The sequence below is a fragment of the Oryzias melastigma genome, linkage group LG22 (assembly GCF_002922805.2).
Source record: "Oryzias melastigma strain HK-1 linkage group LG22, ASM292280v2, whole genome shotgun sequence".
NCBI classification, from domain to species: domain Eukaryota; kingdom Metazoa; phylum Chordata; class Actinopteri; order Beloniformes; family Adrianichthyidae; genus Oryzias; species Oryzias melastigma.
Window position 1 is genome coordinate 27,246,988 of NC_050533.1, and position 14,300 is coordinate 27,261,287.

Consider the following 14,300-nt stretch of genomic DNA (forward strand, 5'->3'; position numbering starts at 1 on the left):
GGTTGTCTGTCCTTGGAAAAGTTTGGCTAGACCTCAGTTGTATTTTTTTCATTTACTGTGCAGGAAAAATCTCAACATAGCCGTCATGATAGCGGACTCCAGAAGACGGTGGATGAACCAGGCGCTGACGCTACAGGAATACTTTCATCTATTTGTTCTCAGTGGAGGCTGTTGCCTGCAGCAGAGGTATTGTTAGCAAGGAGCTCCACTGCAGAGGAGCTCTGGAGAGGGGAAGGCTCGCTCTGAGCCAAGCTCTCAGGAAATAATTGGGGTGAAGAAGGTAAAGTGAAGGGAGGATGTTGTGTTGGGAAACGGATGCAGATCGAGGGGCAGGAAGGGGCAGAAAACCTGACATGCTGATAGAGAAAAATGCAACGCAAAGAATTTAGGGAGGATTATAGGGAAAGGAACACACCCGAAAAAAGGTGTGTGAATAGGCATGTGGTGAGAAAAGTTAAGGAAGGATGATGTGACAGAGGAGAAAATAAGGTGTCATCTGGCAATGCCAAAATGCTATTGAGCCTCTTTAAAGGTTCTTCTAAGTTCTCTTATTGCAGCGGTCCCCAAACGTTTTCTTGTGAGGACCACATACGTAACCGTTTTCCTCTCTGATGGGGGGCCGGTTTGTACGCTAACAGAAAAGGTGTAACAATCACTGCCTAATTGTAAACATTTATGGTTTTCCAGAGAGCCACACATAACCTCGTTTAAAATAATTCATTTCTGGAACCTTGACAGAAAAAATAATACTAAAACATTTTAAAAACTGTATATATATATATATATATATATACATATATAGCATTACCTGAGATAATGCTAGTATGAATGCTTTAAGATGAATTTGGCCACTGAAGATGCTGAAATTGATACCAAAGAATGCTGAAGTTGATAGTTGAAATGGCTGAAGCTGATAGCTAAAAATGCTGAAGCTGATAGCTAGAAAAATTATTAGCAAAATGCCAAATCAACCTAAAATACTGAAAAAAATTTTAATTTAGTCAAAACAGCTAGCATGTAGCTGAAATACTAGCTAAACTCCAAAATAGCCTAAAAAACTGAGAAAACGTAAATATTAGCCAAAACAGCTAGCATAAAGCTGAACTATTAGCTAAACACCAAATTAGTTTAAAAACTGAAAAAAGTCTAAATTCGCCAAAATGGCGAGCATGTAGCTGAACTATAAGATAAATGCCAAATTAGCCTGAGAAACTGGTAAAACGTGTTATTTAGCCAAAACAGCTAGCATGTAGCTGAAATATTAGCTAAACTCAACACAATAGCCTAGAAATCCTTAGTAACTGCCAAAACAGTCGAAAAAGCTAGCATGAAAAGAGCTGAATATCTTAGCTGATTGAGGTAAATATTTGAAAGAGCTGAAGAGCTACGGACGACTAAAAAATGTACGGAAGAAAAATAACAATAATAAAGAAAAAGTGAATCAGTATTAAACCAGTAAAGATTCTATCCTCTCCTTCAGACTGCAGAAAGGTGGAATAAAAAGTCACTTTCCATGTGGTTCTAGATCGGCGTTTCTGATGGTGTGTAGGAGGGCCGGGTCAAATAGAGAGGTGGGCCTGATCGGCCAGCGGGCCGTAGTTTTCGGACCCCTGCCTTATTGGGATGACTGCATGTACACATTTCCACACATCAGGGATCCACGTGAAATGGTAAATGGTATATACCTTTACTTCCCTGCTTTAAGGCCCACAGTTCTTTGCAGTCACAGACACATTCACACGCCGCTGACCAACACAAGTGTAACCACCAGAGGGAATGTGGGGTTCGGTGTCTTGGCCAAGGTCACTTTGACACATAGGTGGGAAAAAAACCTGCAATCTCCCGATCAGATGTCAGCCGTTCTGCCTCTGCACCACAGCCCATCTAGACCCATCTAGATCGGGAGAACCAAAGACAAACCAGACCAGGACGGAAACAGAGAGTTTGGGAAAAGAGGAAAGAAAAGACATGAAAGTTCCGTTTCTGAAAGACACATCTATGCATTCAACCATCAATAGACCAGCGGTGAGCAAACGACGGCCCGGGGGTCACATGTGGGCCGGGGGCCACATGTGACCCATTTAGCTAGTTAATCTTACCCACCAAAATGGAATAGATTATGAAGATAACCCTTATTATTGTTTTATTTTCTGTAGATGATGCACCACAAACAAACTGACCTTTGTGTCAAAAGATTTGTTGTTTTTTTCTGAGTCAGACGCTAATTTTTCTGATCTTTCCAACACCATTATGTCTGCAGCCTTTCTATCATTTGTGTTTTTCCCTGACATCAACCCATAGTTACAACTGGCACTAAAATGAGAACAAAAGTCACAGTTTTAAAAGAAAAGGTCCAAAGTGTACCGTTTTAAAAATATAAATTGATTTTCAATCTAAATTAAGACGTGTTTTTGTCCGTATTGAATTATTTTTCTTTCTCTTATGAAGTGGATTACCAAAACACACCACGCATCTGCTCCTGGTCCGACCCTTCCATCAAATTTTAGAATTCTTTGTGGCCCACAAGTCAATAAGTTTGCTGAGCTAGAGCCTCTTTGTCCTCAGTGAAGTCAGTGGGATCACTGGAGACTGACCATGCAGGACACACACTGACTGTGGGTCCATCAACATCCATGTGAGTGGAAACTAAACCTCCTTCTGGTTATGAGATCAAGCGTTAAAGGAGGAAGGAATAACTTATTATTAGTGAGAGGGGTTCCACACGGCAACACCCAGCTCAAAACAACGTGCACTAAAGAATAGAACCAGAGGTTAGATTTAATGAGCTCTAATGCTATCATTCTGTCTGTGGATTCAACAAAAATAAACCAAAGGTCAGTTTGGACTCAGCTACAGTATATGTCTTTTTGCTGCCCCCTCCCTTCCCCGTAACTGCTGTAGAAGTCTGATATCAGATAGAATTTCAGTAGAACTTTCTAGGGTGGGGGGTCTGGCTGCGTAGGTTAGCTGCTCCTGGGAAAAGAACCAGCAGTGGGAGGGTGGGAGGAAAACTGAGCGCCACTTCAGAAAGCTGACCTGACAGAATAATTACACGGCCTCAGAAAGCATGAAATTATTTCAGGGTCACAGTAGAAGAAACTGTAACCAGAAAAAAGACTCACAGGGCTGTGGGGGGGTCACCTTAAGGGTAACTAAGTTTTCCAAAAGGTTTGGGTTGAGTTCTGAACCGCCACTGCTTTTTGTTCAGATGATTGTGACGGTGCAGCTATTCTGTCAGTCAGCTGCAGGCTCATCAACTGCAGTCCTGTGTTGTAAAGTAATGTTGAGAAAGTTTGTATGGACAATTTGATCTATTTTCTCATCGTTCACATCTTTGAGCAACTTTTGATGTACTGTGTATATTCAGAAAACTAAGAAAACCAGCTAATAAAAAAGTTTAGAGTTCCTCTGAGGAGCAGTTTTTGTTGATATCATGGCACAGTTAAGGACAAACTGACATATTCTTAAAGATGCCAAAAGCACTTCTGATGCAGAAAGTACCATCACAATTCTCTTGGGCTCAAGGTTTACAAGGCTCAGGTGTTTACAAAAGGTAAGAGGAGTAACGCAATGAAATTATTGTCATGCACATTTGTGATCATTGAAAGCAAAAAAATAGTAAACAGTAAAACAGGTTTTACTAAAATTGAAATGAAAATCACAGCTTGGATTTCCTTTATGTTGAACTTTTTGGTCGGTCCATGTATTAATGAAATGAAACATTTGAATAAAATTCATTTATGAACAAGAGTCCTCTTTACTGTGTTGAAATAAGAGTGAGACATTTCATCCCATTCACACCGAACGCCATTTCCATGGCGAGGCGGCCAGTTTCAATGGAACAGACGCGACATTAGGCGATCTAAAGTCCCACGGCGTGATTGACCGACGGGTGCGGTGCGAAGGTCTGCCAGCAGCTTGAATCGAGCGGCGAGGCGCGAATATAAAATATATATATATATGATATGAAATAATTATTTAGCTTGCTAACTAAATAATTAGTTAGTAAATGCAACATTTATAAATACACACCCCGCCTTGAACCGCCACCTTAACGTCGTGGAGGGGTTTGAGTGCTCAAGTGATCTCAGGAGCTATGCTGTCGGGGGCTTCTGCCCCTGGTAGGGTCTCCCATGGCAGACAGGCCCTGAGTGACGAGCCAGACAAAGAGCGGTTCGCAAGCCCCCTTTATGAGTGTCAAGACCAGAGATCCCGCTACGTCGCCCGGATTGGCGTCACCGGGGCCCCACCCTGGAGCCAGGCCCCGGGTTGGGGCTCGGAGGCGAGCGCCCTTAGGCCGGGGCTCCTCCCACGGGCCCCGGTCGGGTCCAACCCGAAGGAGCGACGTGGGATCACTCCACAGTGGGCCCACTACCTGCAGGGGAGCTCTGAAGGGGCCGGTGCAATGTGGTTTGGGCGGCAGCCGGAGACGAGTGCCTCGGCGGCCCAAACCCCGGGCATGGAATTTGGTTCTTGGAACGTCACCTCTCTGGGAGGAAAGGAGCCTGAGCTTGTGCGAGAGGCTGAGAGATACCGGCTAGACATAGTTGGGCTCACCTCCACACACAGCCTGGGCTCTGAAACTCAGTCCTTCGAGAGAGGCTGGACTCTCTATCACTCTGGAGTTGCCCATGGTGAGAGGCGGCGGGCTGGGGTGGGCTTACTCGTGAGCCCCCAGCTCAGCCGTCAAGTGTTGGAGTTCACACCAGTGGACGAGAGGGTCGCGTCCCTTCGCATTCGGGTGGGGGACAGGTCTCTGACTGTGGTTTCGGCTTATGGGCCAAACAGCAGTTCGGAGTACCCGGCCTTCTTGGTGTCTCTTGGAGGGGTACTGGAAAGTGCCCCAACAGGGGACTCCATCGTCCTTCTGGGGGACTTCAATGCCCACGTGGGTAATGACAGTGGCACCTGGAGGGGTGTGATTGGTAGGAATGGCTTCCCTGACCTGAACCGGTGTTTTGTTGTTGGACTTCTGTGCACGTCATAGTTTGTCCATAACAAACACCATGTTCGAACACAAAGGTGTCCATCAGTACACCTGGCATCAGGACACCCTAGGCAGGAGATCGATGATCGACTTTGTAGTCGTTTCAGGCGATCTCCGGACGTGTGTTTTGGACACTCGGGTAAAGAGAGGGGCAGAGCTGTCCACTGATCACTACCTGGTGGTGAGCTGGATTCGCTGGCGGGGGAGGAGGCCGGAAAGACTTGGCAGACCTAAACGTACTGTGAGGGTCTGCTGGGAACGTCTGGCTGAGCCCTCCGTCAGGGAGGTCTTTAACTCCCACATCCGGGAAAACTTCAAGCAGGTACCGAGGGAGGTTGGTGACATTGAGTCCGAGTGGACCATGTTCTCCACCTCTATTGTCTCTGCTGCTTTCCGGAGCTGCGGTCGCAAGGTCTCTGGTGCCTGTCGTGGCAGCAACCCCCGAACCCGGTGGTGGACACCGGAAGTAAGGGATGCCGTCAAGCTGAAGAAGGAGTCCTATCAGGCCTGGCTGGCTTGTGGGACTCCAGAGGCAGCTGACAGGTACCGGCAGTCTAAGCGAGCTGCAGCCCGGGCTGTTTTGGAGGCAAAAACTCGGTCCTGGGAGGAGTTTGGTGAGGCCATGGAGAAGGACTATCGGTTGGCCTCAAAGAGATTCTGGCAAACCATCCGGCGACTCAAGAGGGGAAAGCAGTTTTCTACAGGCACCATTTTCAGTGCAGGTGGGGATCTGCTGACCTCAACTGGGGACATTGTCGGGCGGTGGAAGGAATACTTTGAGGATCTCCTTAACCTTGATGACATGCCTTCCATTGAGGAAGCAGAGGCTGAGGACATTGGGGTGGAACTGTCCATCACCCGGGCTGAGGTCACCGAGGTAGTCAAAGAGCTCCTTGGTGGCAAGGCTCCGGGGGTGGATGAGGTTCGCCCTGAGTACCTTAAGTCTCTGGATGTTGTAGGAGTGTCTTGGCTGACACGTCTCTGCAGCATTGCGTGGCAGACAGGAACCGTACCACTGGACTGGCAGACCGGGGTGGTGGTTCCCCTTTTCAAGAAGGGGGACCGGAGGGTGTGTTCCAACTACCGGGGAAATCGCACTCCTCAGCCTTCCCGGGAAAGTCTATGCCAGGGTACTGGAGAGGAGAGTCCATCCGATAGTCGAACCTCAGATTCAAGAACAACAGTGCGGTTTCCGTCCTGGTCGCGGAACAGTGGACCAGCTCTACACCCTCTTCAGGGTGCTGGAGAGTTCGTGGGAGTTCGCTCATCCAGTCCACATGTGTTTTGTGGATTTGGAGAAGGCATTTGACCGCGTCCCCAGTGGTGTCCTGTGGAGGGTGCTCTGGGAGTATGGGGTCCGGGGAGCCGTACTTAGGGCTCTCCGGTCTCTGTATGACCGGAGCAGGAGCTTGGTTCGCATGCCCGGCAGTAAGTCAGACCTGTTCCCGGTGCATGTTGGACTCCGGCAGGGCTGCCCTTTATCACCGGTTCTGTTCATAGTCTTTATGGACAGAATTTCTAGGCACAGCCAGGGGCCGGAGGGGATCTGGTTTGGGGACCACAGGATTTCCTCTCTTCTCTTTGCAGATGATGTTGTTCTGTTGGCTTCATTGAGCCAGGACCTCCAACATGTATTAGAGCGGTTTGCAGCCGAGTGTGAAGCGACTGGGATAAGGGTCAGCACCGCTAAGTCTGAGGCCATGGTTCTGGACCGGAGAAAGGTACTTTGTCCTCTCTCAGTGGGTGGAGTGCTCCTGCCTCAGGTGGAGGAGTTTAAATATCTTGGGGTCTTGTTCACGAGTGATGGAAGATCGGAGCATGAGATCGACAGGCGGATTGGAGCGGCGTCCATCATCTTACGGTTGCTGCACCGGTCCGTAGTGTTGAAAAGAGAGCTGAGCCAGAAAGCAAAGCTCTCGATTTACCGGTCGATCTTCGTTCCAGTACTCACCTATGGTCATGAGCTCTGGGTCGTGACCGAAAGAACGAGATCCCGACTACAAGCGGCTGAAATGAGTTTCCTCCGGAGGGTGGCTGGGCGCTCCCTTAGAGATAGGGTGAGGAGCTCGGTCACCCGGAGGGAGCTCGGAGTAGAGCCGCTTCTCCTTCGCATCGAGAGGAGCCAGTTGAGGTGGCTCGGGCATCTGATCCGGATGCCTCCTCGACGCCTTCCTGGAGAGGTGTTCCGGGCATGTCCCACTGGGCAGAGGCCCCGCGGAAGACCCAGGACAGGCTGGAGAGACTATGTTTCTCGGCTGGCCTGGGAACGCCTTGGGGTCCCCCCAGAGGAGCTGGAGGAAGTGGCCAGGGAGAGGGAAGTCTGGGCATCTTTGCTTGGACTGCTGCCCCCGCGACCCGGTCCCGGATGAGCGGAAGAAGATGGATGGATGGATAAATACATCAATTTAAAAGGTAAAAATATGCATTTGAAAAACAAGATAATTTTTTTCTTCTAAAACATGCTAAATATCTGAAAACATTGATGTCAAATTTTACTTCACAGATTTACAAACAGCATTGCACTTGGAGGCGTTTTGTAGACCATGCTTTATAAATATTAAGATGTCCAAACAAAACCCACAGTCATCAGGCTGTCTTTGGTTCAGTCTTCAGACACAGTGAGTGACAGACTTTATTTAATTATAGTTTAAAACAAAAACACACAAAAGGACGCTAGAATAATTATCAGCATGAATTGAGTAATACATTAGGCTAACGTGGCCAGCCATGATGAGTATGTAAAGCTGGGTCCAGGTCAGTTCACCTGGTGACCTTTAAGTGGTTTGGTAGAAAAATGAGGCATCAACCCCAGTGTAAAACTACATAACTTTGTAACAAAAGTAAACACACACTAGTTCCAGGTGTTCACCACTGTGGGAGGATGTGATGTTCATGCCGATTGTACCTGGAGGAATTGTCTTGAACCCATCTGTCATTTTATTTTGACCTTCAGGTAATCTGGACATCTGGGGCAAAGGGGCGTGGTCTTTACTTGATAGGTGATCGTTTCAGTGGATGGATAGGTTGGTAGGGTTCATGTTGATGTTCTCTTTCTCTTAAGTCGTCTTTTCTGTTTTAAGAGCAGTGCTGAGTGCAAATGCAGACTCGGTTCAGGCTGAAGTGACAGAAGTTCACGTTTGAGAAACTGTTCCAGAGACATACAGTCTCAACAGATCCCATCGATCTGATCAATGACTTAAATAAAAGCCAACTACACAAGGTTTCTGTGCGTTCAGACAGTCTTTACTCCAGCAGCAGAGGCACACATGATCAAGCAGGGGTTCCACCCTGACAGGGACAGCAGCAAACTCGGCAAACATCATTCAGAACTCCTCATGATCCGTGTCCTCAAGGAACACTAATGTTCTCAACAAAGATATCAAATAACAAACTTTCTGAACTCCTGTGCTCAACTGAGGAATACAATGCTGCACTTTCTGCACGACATCCCTGAAGTCACTGTGAGCCTACACTGAAACACTGAAACAGCAAACCAAAATCATTTTCAAGACTCACATTAGAGGTGGGAAAACCAGCCGTCCAAATGAAAAATAAAACAGTTTCAATAATATTCACTATACTTAATTTTCAGATGTTTTCAATTAATTGATCAGAAATTGTAAAGAACACTGCTAATTCCTGCAGGAAGTTTAATAACTTATAAATAAACAATTGAAAAAAATAGTGGATGCAAAATTATAAAGCCATGTATTTTTAAATCTGGAGCTAAATAAGTTTGACTTCTTACAGAGAAAGTTTTTGAGAAGTGGCAAATCATGCAATATTTTGCAGTGACCACCAGTTTTATCAGCCCAGTAAACTGAACCTCTGGGTGCTGGCGACATCAACCATCGGCACACCACTGACGGTACCAAACCTGCATCCAGCTTTTTATAGCTCACGGCAGAAAAACAGCCAAGGATTTTCTGTGCAGAAAGGTTTCAAACCCCTGCACACCGAGCGTCTGATAAAAACAGAGGGTGTAGTTGTTGAAGCAGGAGCTGCTAGAAGCCATCGTCGTAGTCTCCATCACAGCCATAATCTGGAAGATGACAACACAGATGCATCAGAGGAGCATTCAGTGCAGAGACGCCCCAAACACTGCGGAGGCCTTACATTCTCTATAGCTCTTGATACAGATCCAGGCCTAAGCATTTGATTCTGTGGACCAATACATCCACTACTGTGACCCTTCAAATTCATCTCATAACCCTTTCTACATCGAGGCAAACACTTAAATGAATGAAACCAACTTTGAGTCATCAAATTCCCTTTGAATTAACAGCTTTTTTTGGCAAAAAAATCCACGTTTCGCTTTATATGAAGGATCTCATTGTTTTATAGATGAAACTTCTACCTTATTTCAGTTTATCAGTTATGTCAAAAGTATTTTTCAAAACCAAATAAGGCTGGTTTTGAATGAAATAAAAAATATGTATTTGTATCATGAATCTATTAAATTGTGAACTTATGCATCTAATCAAGCAATTATTTTAATAGTCGACTAATCACAGATTATTTTTTCCGATTAGTCGACTAATCAGGTCATGTGTAAACTGGATGTAAAGGACACATCTTATACATCATTAGCTTTGAACTAACTAAAGATGAAGACGATTAAGATGATAGTTTATTAAAGTCTTTAGTTTCTGGTATTAAAACAAGATTTAACTAGAAAACCAGCATTAGCTACAATAATGCTAGTGTGAATGCTTGTTGCTGGAAGTAGTTGCTGAAGATGCTGAAGCTTTCTGCTGAAAATTGCAATTGACTTTAATTGCTGCAGGGATTTTTCCCAAAAAATCCAAAAGCTATTTGCAAAATGTTAAATTTGCTAAAAGACAGAAAATTCGGTTAAAGAGCTGTGAAAGAGCGCTGAAGTTGACCTACATATCTGATAATTTTGAAGTAAAATTGCTTAAAAAATCTCTAATACATACCAATTTAGGAAAAATATTTAGTGTTGCCTAAATGTGAGCTAAACTCCAAAATAGCCTAAAATTCTTCAGTAAACTAAATTAGTCAAAAATGTTAGCCTGTTGCTAAAATATTAGCTAAACTCTAAATTAGCATAAAAACCTCAGTGGATAACAAATTATTCAAAAACGTTAAAAACATGTTGCTATAATATAAGCTAAACTCCAAATTAGCCTAAAATTTTTACATTTGAAGACTTTCTCATTCATTTACTATGGAGCATATTGTGCTCAATATTTCAAAAACTATAAAGTTTATGAATACCAGAAATAAAAAGCAGTAATGTTCTGAACAAGCTAAACGTTTTAATACCAAGATTGCTGAAATCACTGAAAGTGATTGAGTACCAAGCACTGACCACGGTCAGTACCAAGTGACCATGGACCGGTCTGCGGCCCAGGGATCACTGCTTCAAGTTACAAAGGTTCCAATCTGCAGCCTCATCTTAGTGAAACCAGAATTGTCCTTGGACTGACTGTAACACAGAGTGAACAGGTACCCTCTCTTCTGTCAGTTCTCACAGAGTGACCCAACCTTCAGCCTCGCTGAGGAGGGGGCGGAGCACAAACAAAGACATTTCCCACAGGAATCATTTCAGTTGGTCGGGACGTTTTACTGAAGTGCATTCATGGACCTTAAAGTTTAAGAGCTAAGAATGATGGGAAAAATGTAACTTATGCTCATTAAAGCGTAGAAGGAGTCTGAGAACAGAGGAAGCCCTGAGCCACAGAGCCTGCTTCATTAAAGAAGAGACTGTTCACAGTCCAGACACTCAGCGTCCAACCCAGGACTCATTAAAACTACTTACAGCCTCTCCCTTAACCGGAAGCAAAAGCACTTAGTCCCCCTCTCAATAAAGAGACTTCTGTTTCACAAAGACTTAGGCTGAGTGTGGGATTTATCTTTAGAAAAAGCATCCTGTTCATGTTATATACCAAAATAAAAATTCTGAGTAGCACAACCCAGCTGCTGAAAAATACACGCATTTTACATTTATGTTCTATAGTTCTACAACTACATTTATAAAAGCAGACGACTACATTCAAAGTAACAAACAGATGAGAACATTTAAGAGACAACATCTTCAAAGCTCAGCAAAAGCTCCAGTTTGACTTTAATAAGCTGGAGTCAGTCCAGCAGAGACGAATGCAGCAGCTACTGCCGTTCAGCTGAGCTCAGTCACAGTAGAGTTCATAGAGGATGAACAACCTCAGATTCAAAACGCAGCAGATTTATTAAATACATAACACACATTAAATGGTTTAATGTCTTTAAAACTTTAGGTTTTGTGTTGGTAATTGAAATCTAAGAAAATCAAATATTTCACTGAACAGCTGCAGCTCAAGAAACAAAACCTGTAAGGAGAAAGCATCAGAAGAAACGGACCGTTGCCCCCCAGGAGCTCCATGGCGCTGACACAGGCGTCCTCCTCTTCATCCTCCTCCTCATCAGCCGCATCATTGTAGATGACTGGTCCGCTCTCCACCACCACCTCACTGGCTGAGGCTGCAGCTGGCGCTGGCAGCGGGCTGAAGGTAGATTCCTGAGAAGACTGAGCAGACCGGTTCTGATTTTCGTCAATGAGATCCATGAAAAACATGGGAAGAACATCTATATTCCACACAGAGGTCAGCTACAACCGACCCAGACAAAATCCATAGACAAATGAGGGTTCTGCTGCTTATTGCTGGGAGTTTTTTCTTGTCGAGTCGCTGTTCTCCTTCACAATCCACTGGAATTATTGTTCATGATTAAAAAGTTTGAGGCACAAAGTCTGGCTGAAAACACAGTTGTGGTGAGGAGCTTTTCACACCATCATTAGAAAACCACACCCTCGTCTGTGCTGCAGGTAAATGAATATTCACCATGAAAGAGGCCGGCCTTCTTCAGGGACAACATCCTCCACAGCTAAAATGACGCCGACATGTTTTGACTCCTTTCAGCCGGGGCCAATTTTGAAGCTGGGGGGCGGCAGGTCCCCGGTGTGATGGCGAGATGTTCCTACCCCCTCAACAACAGCCTGATGGAGGGCTTGCTGTGGCACCGCCCCACTTCCTCCATGATGCCGTTTGTTTCCTCCAACGTTTAATGTTTGTTCTATTTTTGGTTTTCTCTACACAGATCATTCCTCGCATGTCTCTGCTTTTTCCTGTGTTCATTTTCCCTTCAACATAGTAACTGAACAAAAACCCACAGACTGTGTTTAAAGACCGTCTCTGATCATCTTCTGATCTGTTATCAAAGCGTTCTCAGCCGTCTTTCATTATGATGATGCTGCCCTTTCTAGCCAAAATCTAGAAACCTGTGTTCTTTTCTGGGACATAGTGTCTGCAGAGCGGCAGAAGTTGATTAGAAAATTACCTCTGAGTTGTGGGCGGGACTTTTAGTACAGAGCAACCCCGCCCTCCACTTCCCATCATCCAACATCCATTTGACCACGCCCTCCTGCTAACTTACAAACCTCACACCCCAACTTAACATTAGTAGTGAATAAAAAATATCAGTTATCCAGCCGTACAGTTCTGATCCAGATCCCAGCTCAGACCAGGAAAACAAAGACGTTCATGGATCTATTAGTCTGTAAGTGGATGATCAGAATGGAGAAAAGCAGAGAGACTTTGGCCTGCTGATTGTAGTTTGTACATAACTACAAGCTTTTTTGATCGACATTTTTTCATCTGCCCCTGATTCACAAGGATTTAAATAAAATACTCAGAAATGCAGTTTCAATATTAATTTATTATACATATATATATATTCAACCTTAATTTATTATACACACATATATATATATATATGTCCATTATCAAGAATAAAATGCTTTAAGGACACGTTAAAAACACCAAAAACACTATTTTCTTTGGGGTGGGTCTTTAAAGATTCAAGTATTTACAACAGAGAACTAAATATTCCATTTTTACCCTAACTAAATCTTCTTCATCTTCTGCTGGACACAAGAGATCACCAGAGACTGAATATTTAACCAATAAATCATTTTCATATGGTTTTCAATTCAAACTATTTTTTACCCTTTCGCACAGAACCAAGAATATAGAAGAACAATGTTTAAAAAAAGTAGTTTAATAAAAATTGACGCGATCTTAGACAATACAACGTTGACTCATTAAAACCTTTCATCATTGATTTCTCCTTAACGCTCTTTTTTGTTTTTGTTTTTTTTCTTTCAGTTAAAGATAAAAAGCTTGTGATTAGTTATTTATGTAAAAACTTTAATTTCATCTCGAAAAGTTCCAACTTTTAGTCATTTTCAGTCACGTTTTACATGAAAGCTGCTACATTTTTTTAGAAGGACAATTGAGAAATCAATTTTTTCCTCGAATCATTTGTCCAATAAATTGTACCCTTGTGAATCAATTCGATTCTGCATTTTGGCAGAGAAGGAGGTTCACAGCTCCTCAAGCTGGTTTTCTCTTTCAGATCTCTAATCCTTGTGGAAATCCCCACGTCTCTGGCTCAGAGTGGAAGGTTGTGTGTTTAATGTGGGATTTAGACTGTGTGATGGCTGTAATTAGCCAGAAGTAATATTCTCTTTCTGACACTTTCTGTTTTTGCTTTGCTTTGGAAAAGGAAGGAGTAAAGAAATGCCCCTCTGCTGCAGACTGCTGATGGGGACCTTGGCATGCAGCTCACAGAACACGTTTCTTTTCACTTTGGCGCTGTTGCTTTAATGAAGTGGAAACATTACATAACACAAACTGTGAGCGAGGAGAGCCCTGCGCCAATGGTGAGCTCTATTTGTTTCCAGTTCCCATGGGGGGGTGAGAGGGTTGCTAAGTAACAGGCCTTGTTGACCCAGCCCCTTGTGGCAGTGTTTTCTTCCCGACTGACAGGACTTCAGCTGCCCGAGTTTCTGCATTCAGAGCTGCCAGGCGCATATGATCCAGGGACAAAGGCTGGGGAAGATGAAGGGATGTGGACCAACCGGGGTGAATGCAAACACTGCTCACTGTTCAGAACAGAAAGCTGTTTGGGTCACAGCTCTAGATTATGCCAAAAACATCAAATGTGGAACTTTGTCCCTGTTTTAGAGTCTAAGTTTGATCAAAACATGGAAACATCTCAGCAGGGAGGCCTTCACAGAAACACGTCAGGAAAACACAGTGAGACGAGGAGCAGCCGTTAAAACTAGAGACAATCACGAAAAAACAGTGAGGCTCGTGTGTCAAAGTCAAGGCCCGGGGGCCAGATCCGGCCCACTGGGGTATCCAGATCCTTTTTATATTTTTGTTATAAATGAACCGATGTTATCTTGCACTGGTAACATATTGCATCACATTCTTGTGATGCAATATGTGTGTGTGTGTGGTGTGTGTGT

General features: G+C 44.3%; 1 protein-coding gene across 3 annotated transcripts in view; it reads right to left on the reverse strand.

Annotated features, from left to right (window-relative positions):
• Positions 1–7,583: 7,583 nt before the first annotated feature.
• Positions 7,584–14,300, reverse strand: part of LOC112138810 (transcription factor IIIB 90 kDa subunit) — a 126,411-nt gene continuing 119,694 nt past the window's right edge. Inside the window, exons 18-19 of one of the 3 annotated variants that reach the window (XM_036209863.1) lie at positions 11,351–11,531; positions 7,584–9,029 (exon numbers count right to left, since the gene is read on the reverse strand). In XM_036209863.1, coding sequence (XP_036065756.1) covers positions 8,992–9,029; positions 11,351–11,531 — 219 coding nt within the window. In that variant the 3' untranslated portion in view covers positions 7,584–8,991. Of the gene's footprint in view, positions 9,030–11,350; positions 11,532–13,137; positions 13,932–14,300 lie in introns of those variants that run through there. The other 2 variants (XM_024261451.2, XM_024261452.2) reach the window with 2 other exon arrangements.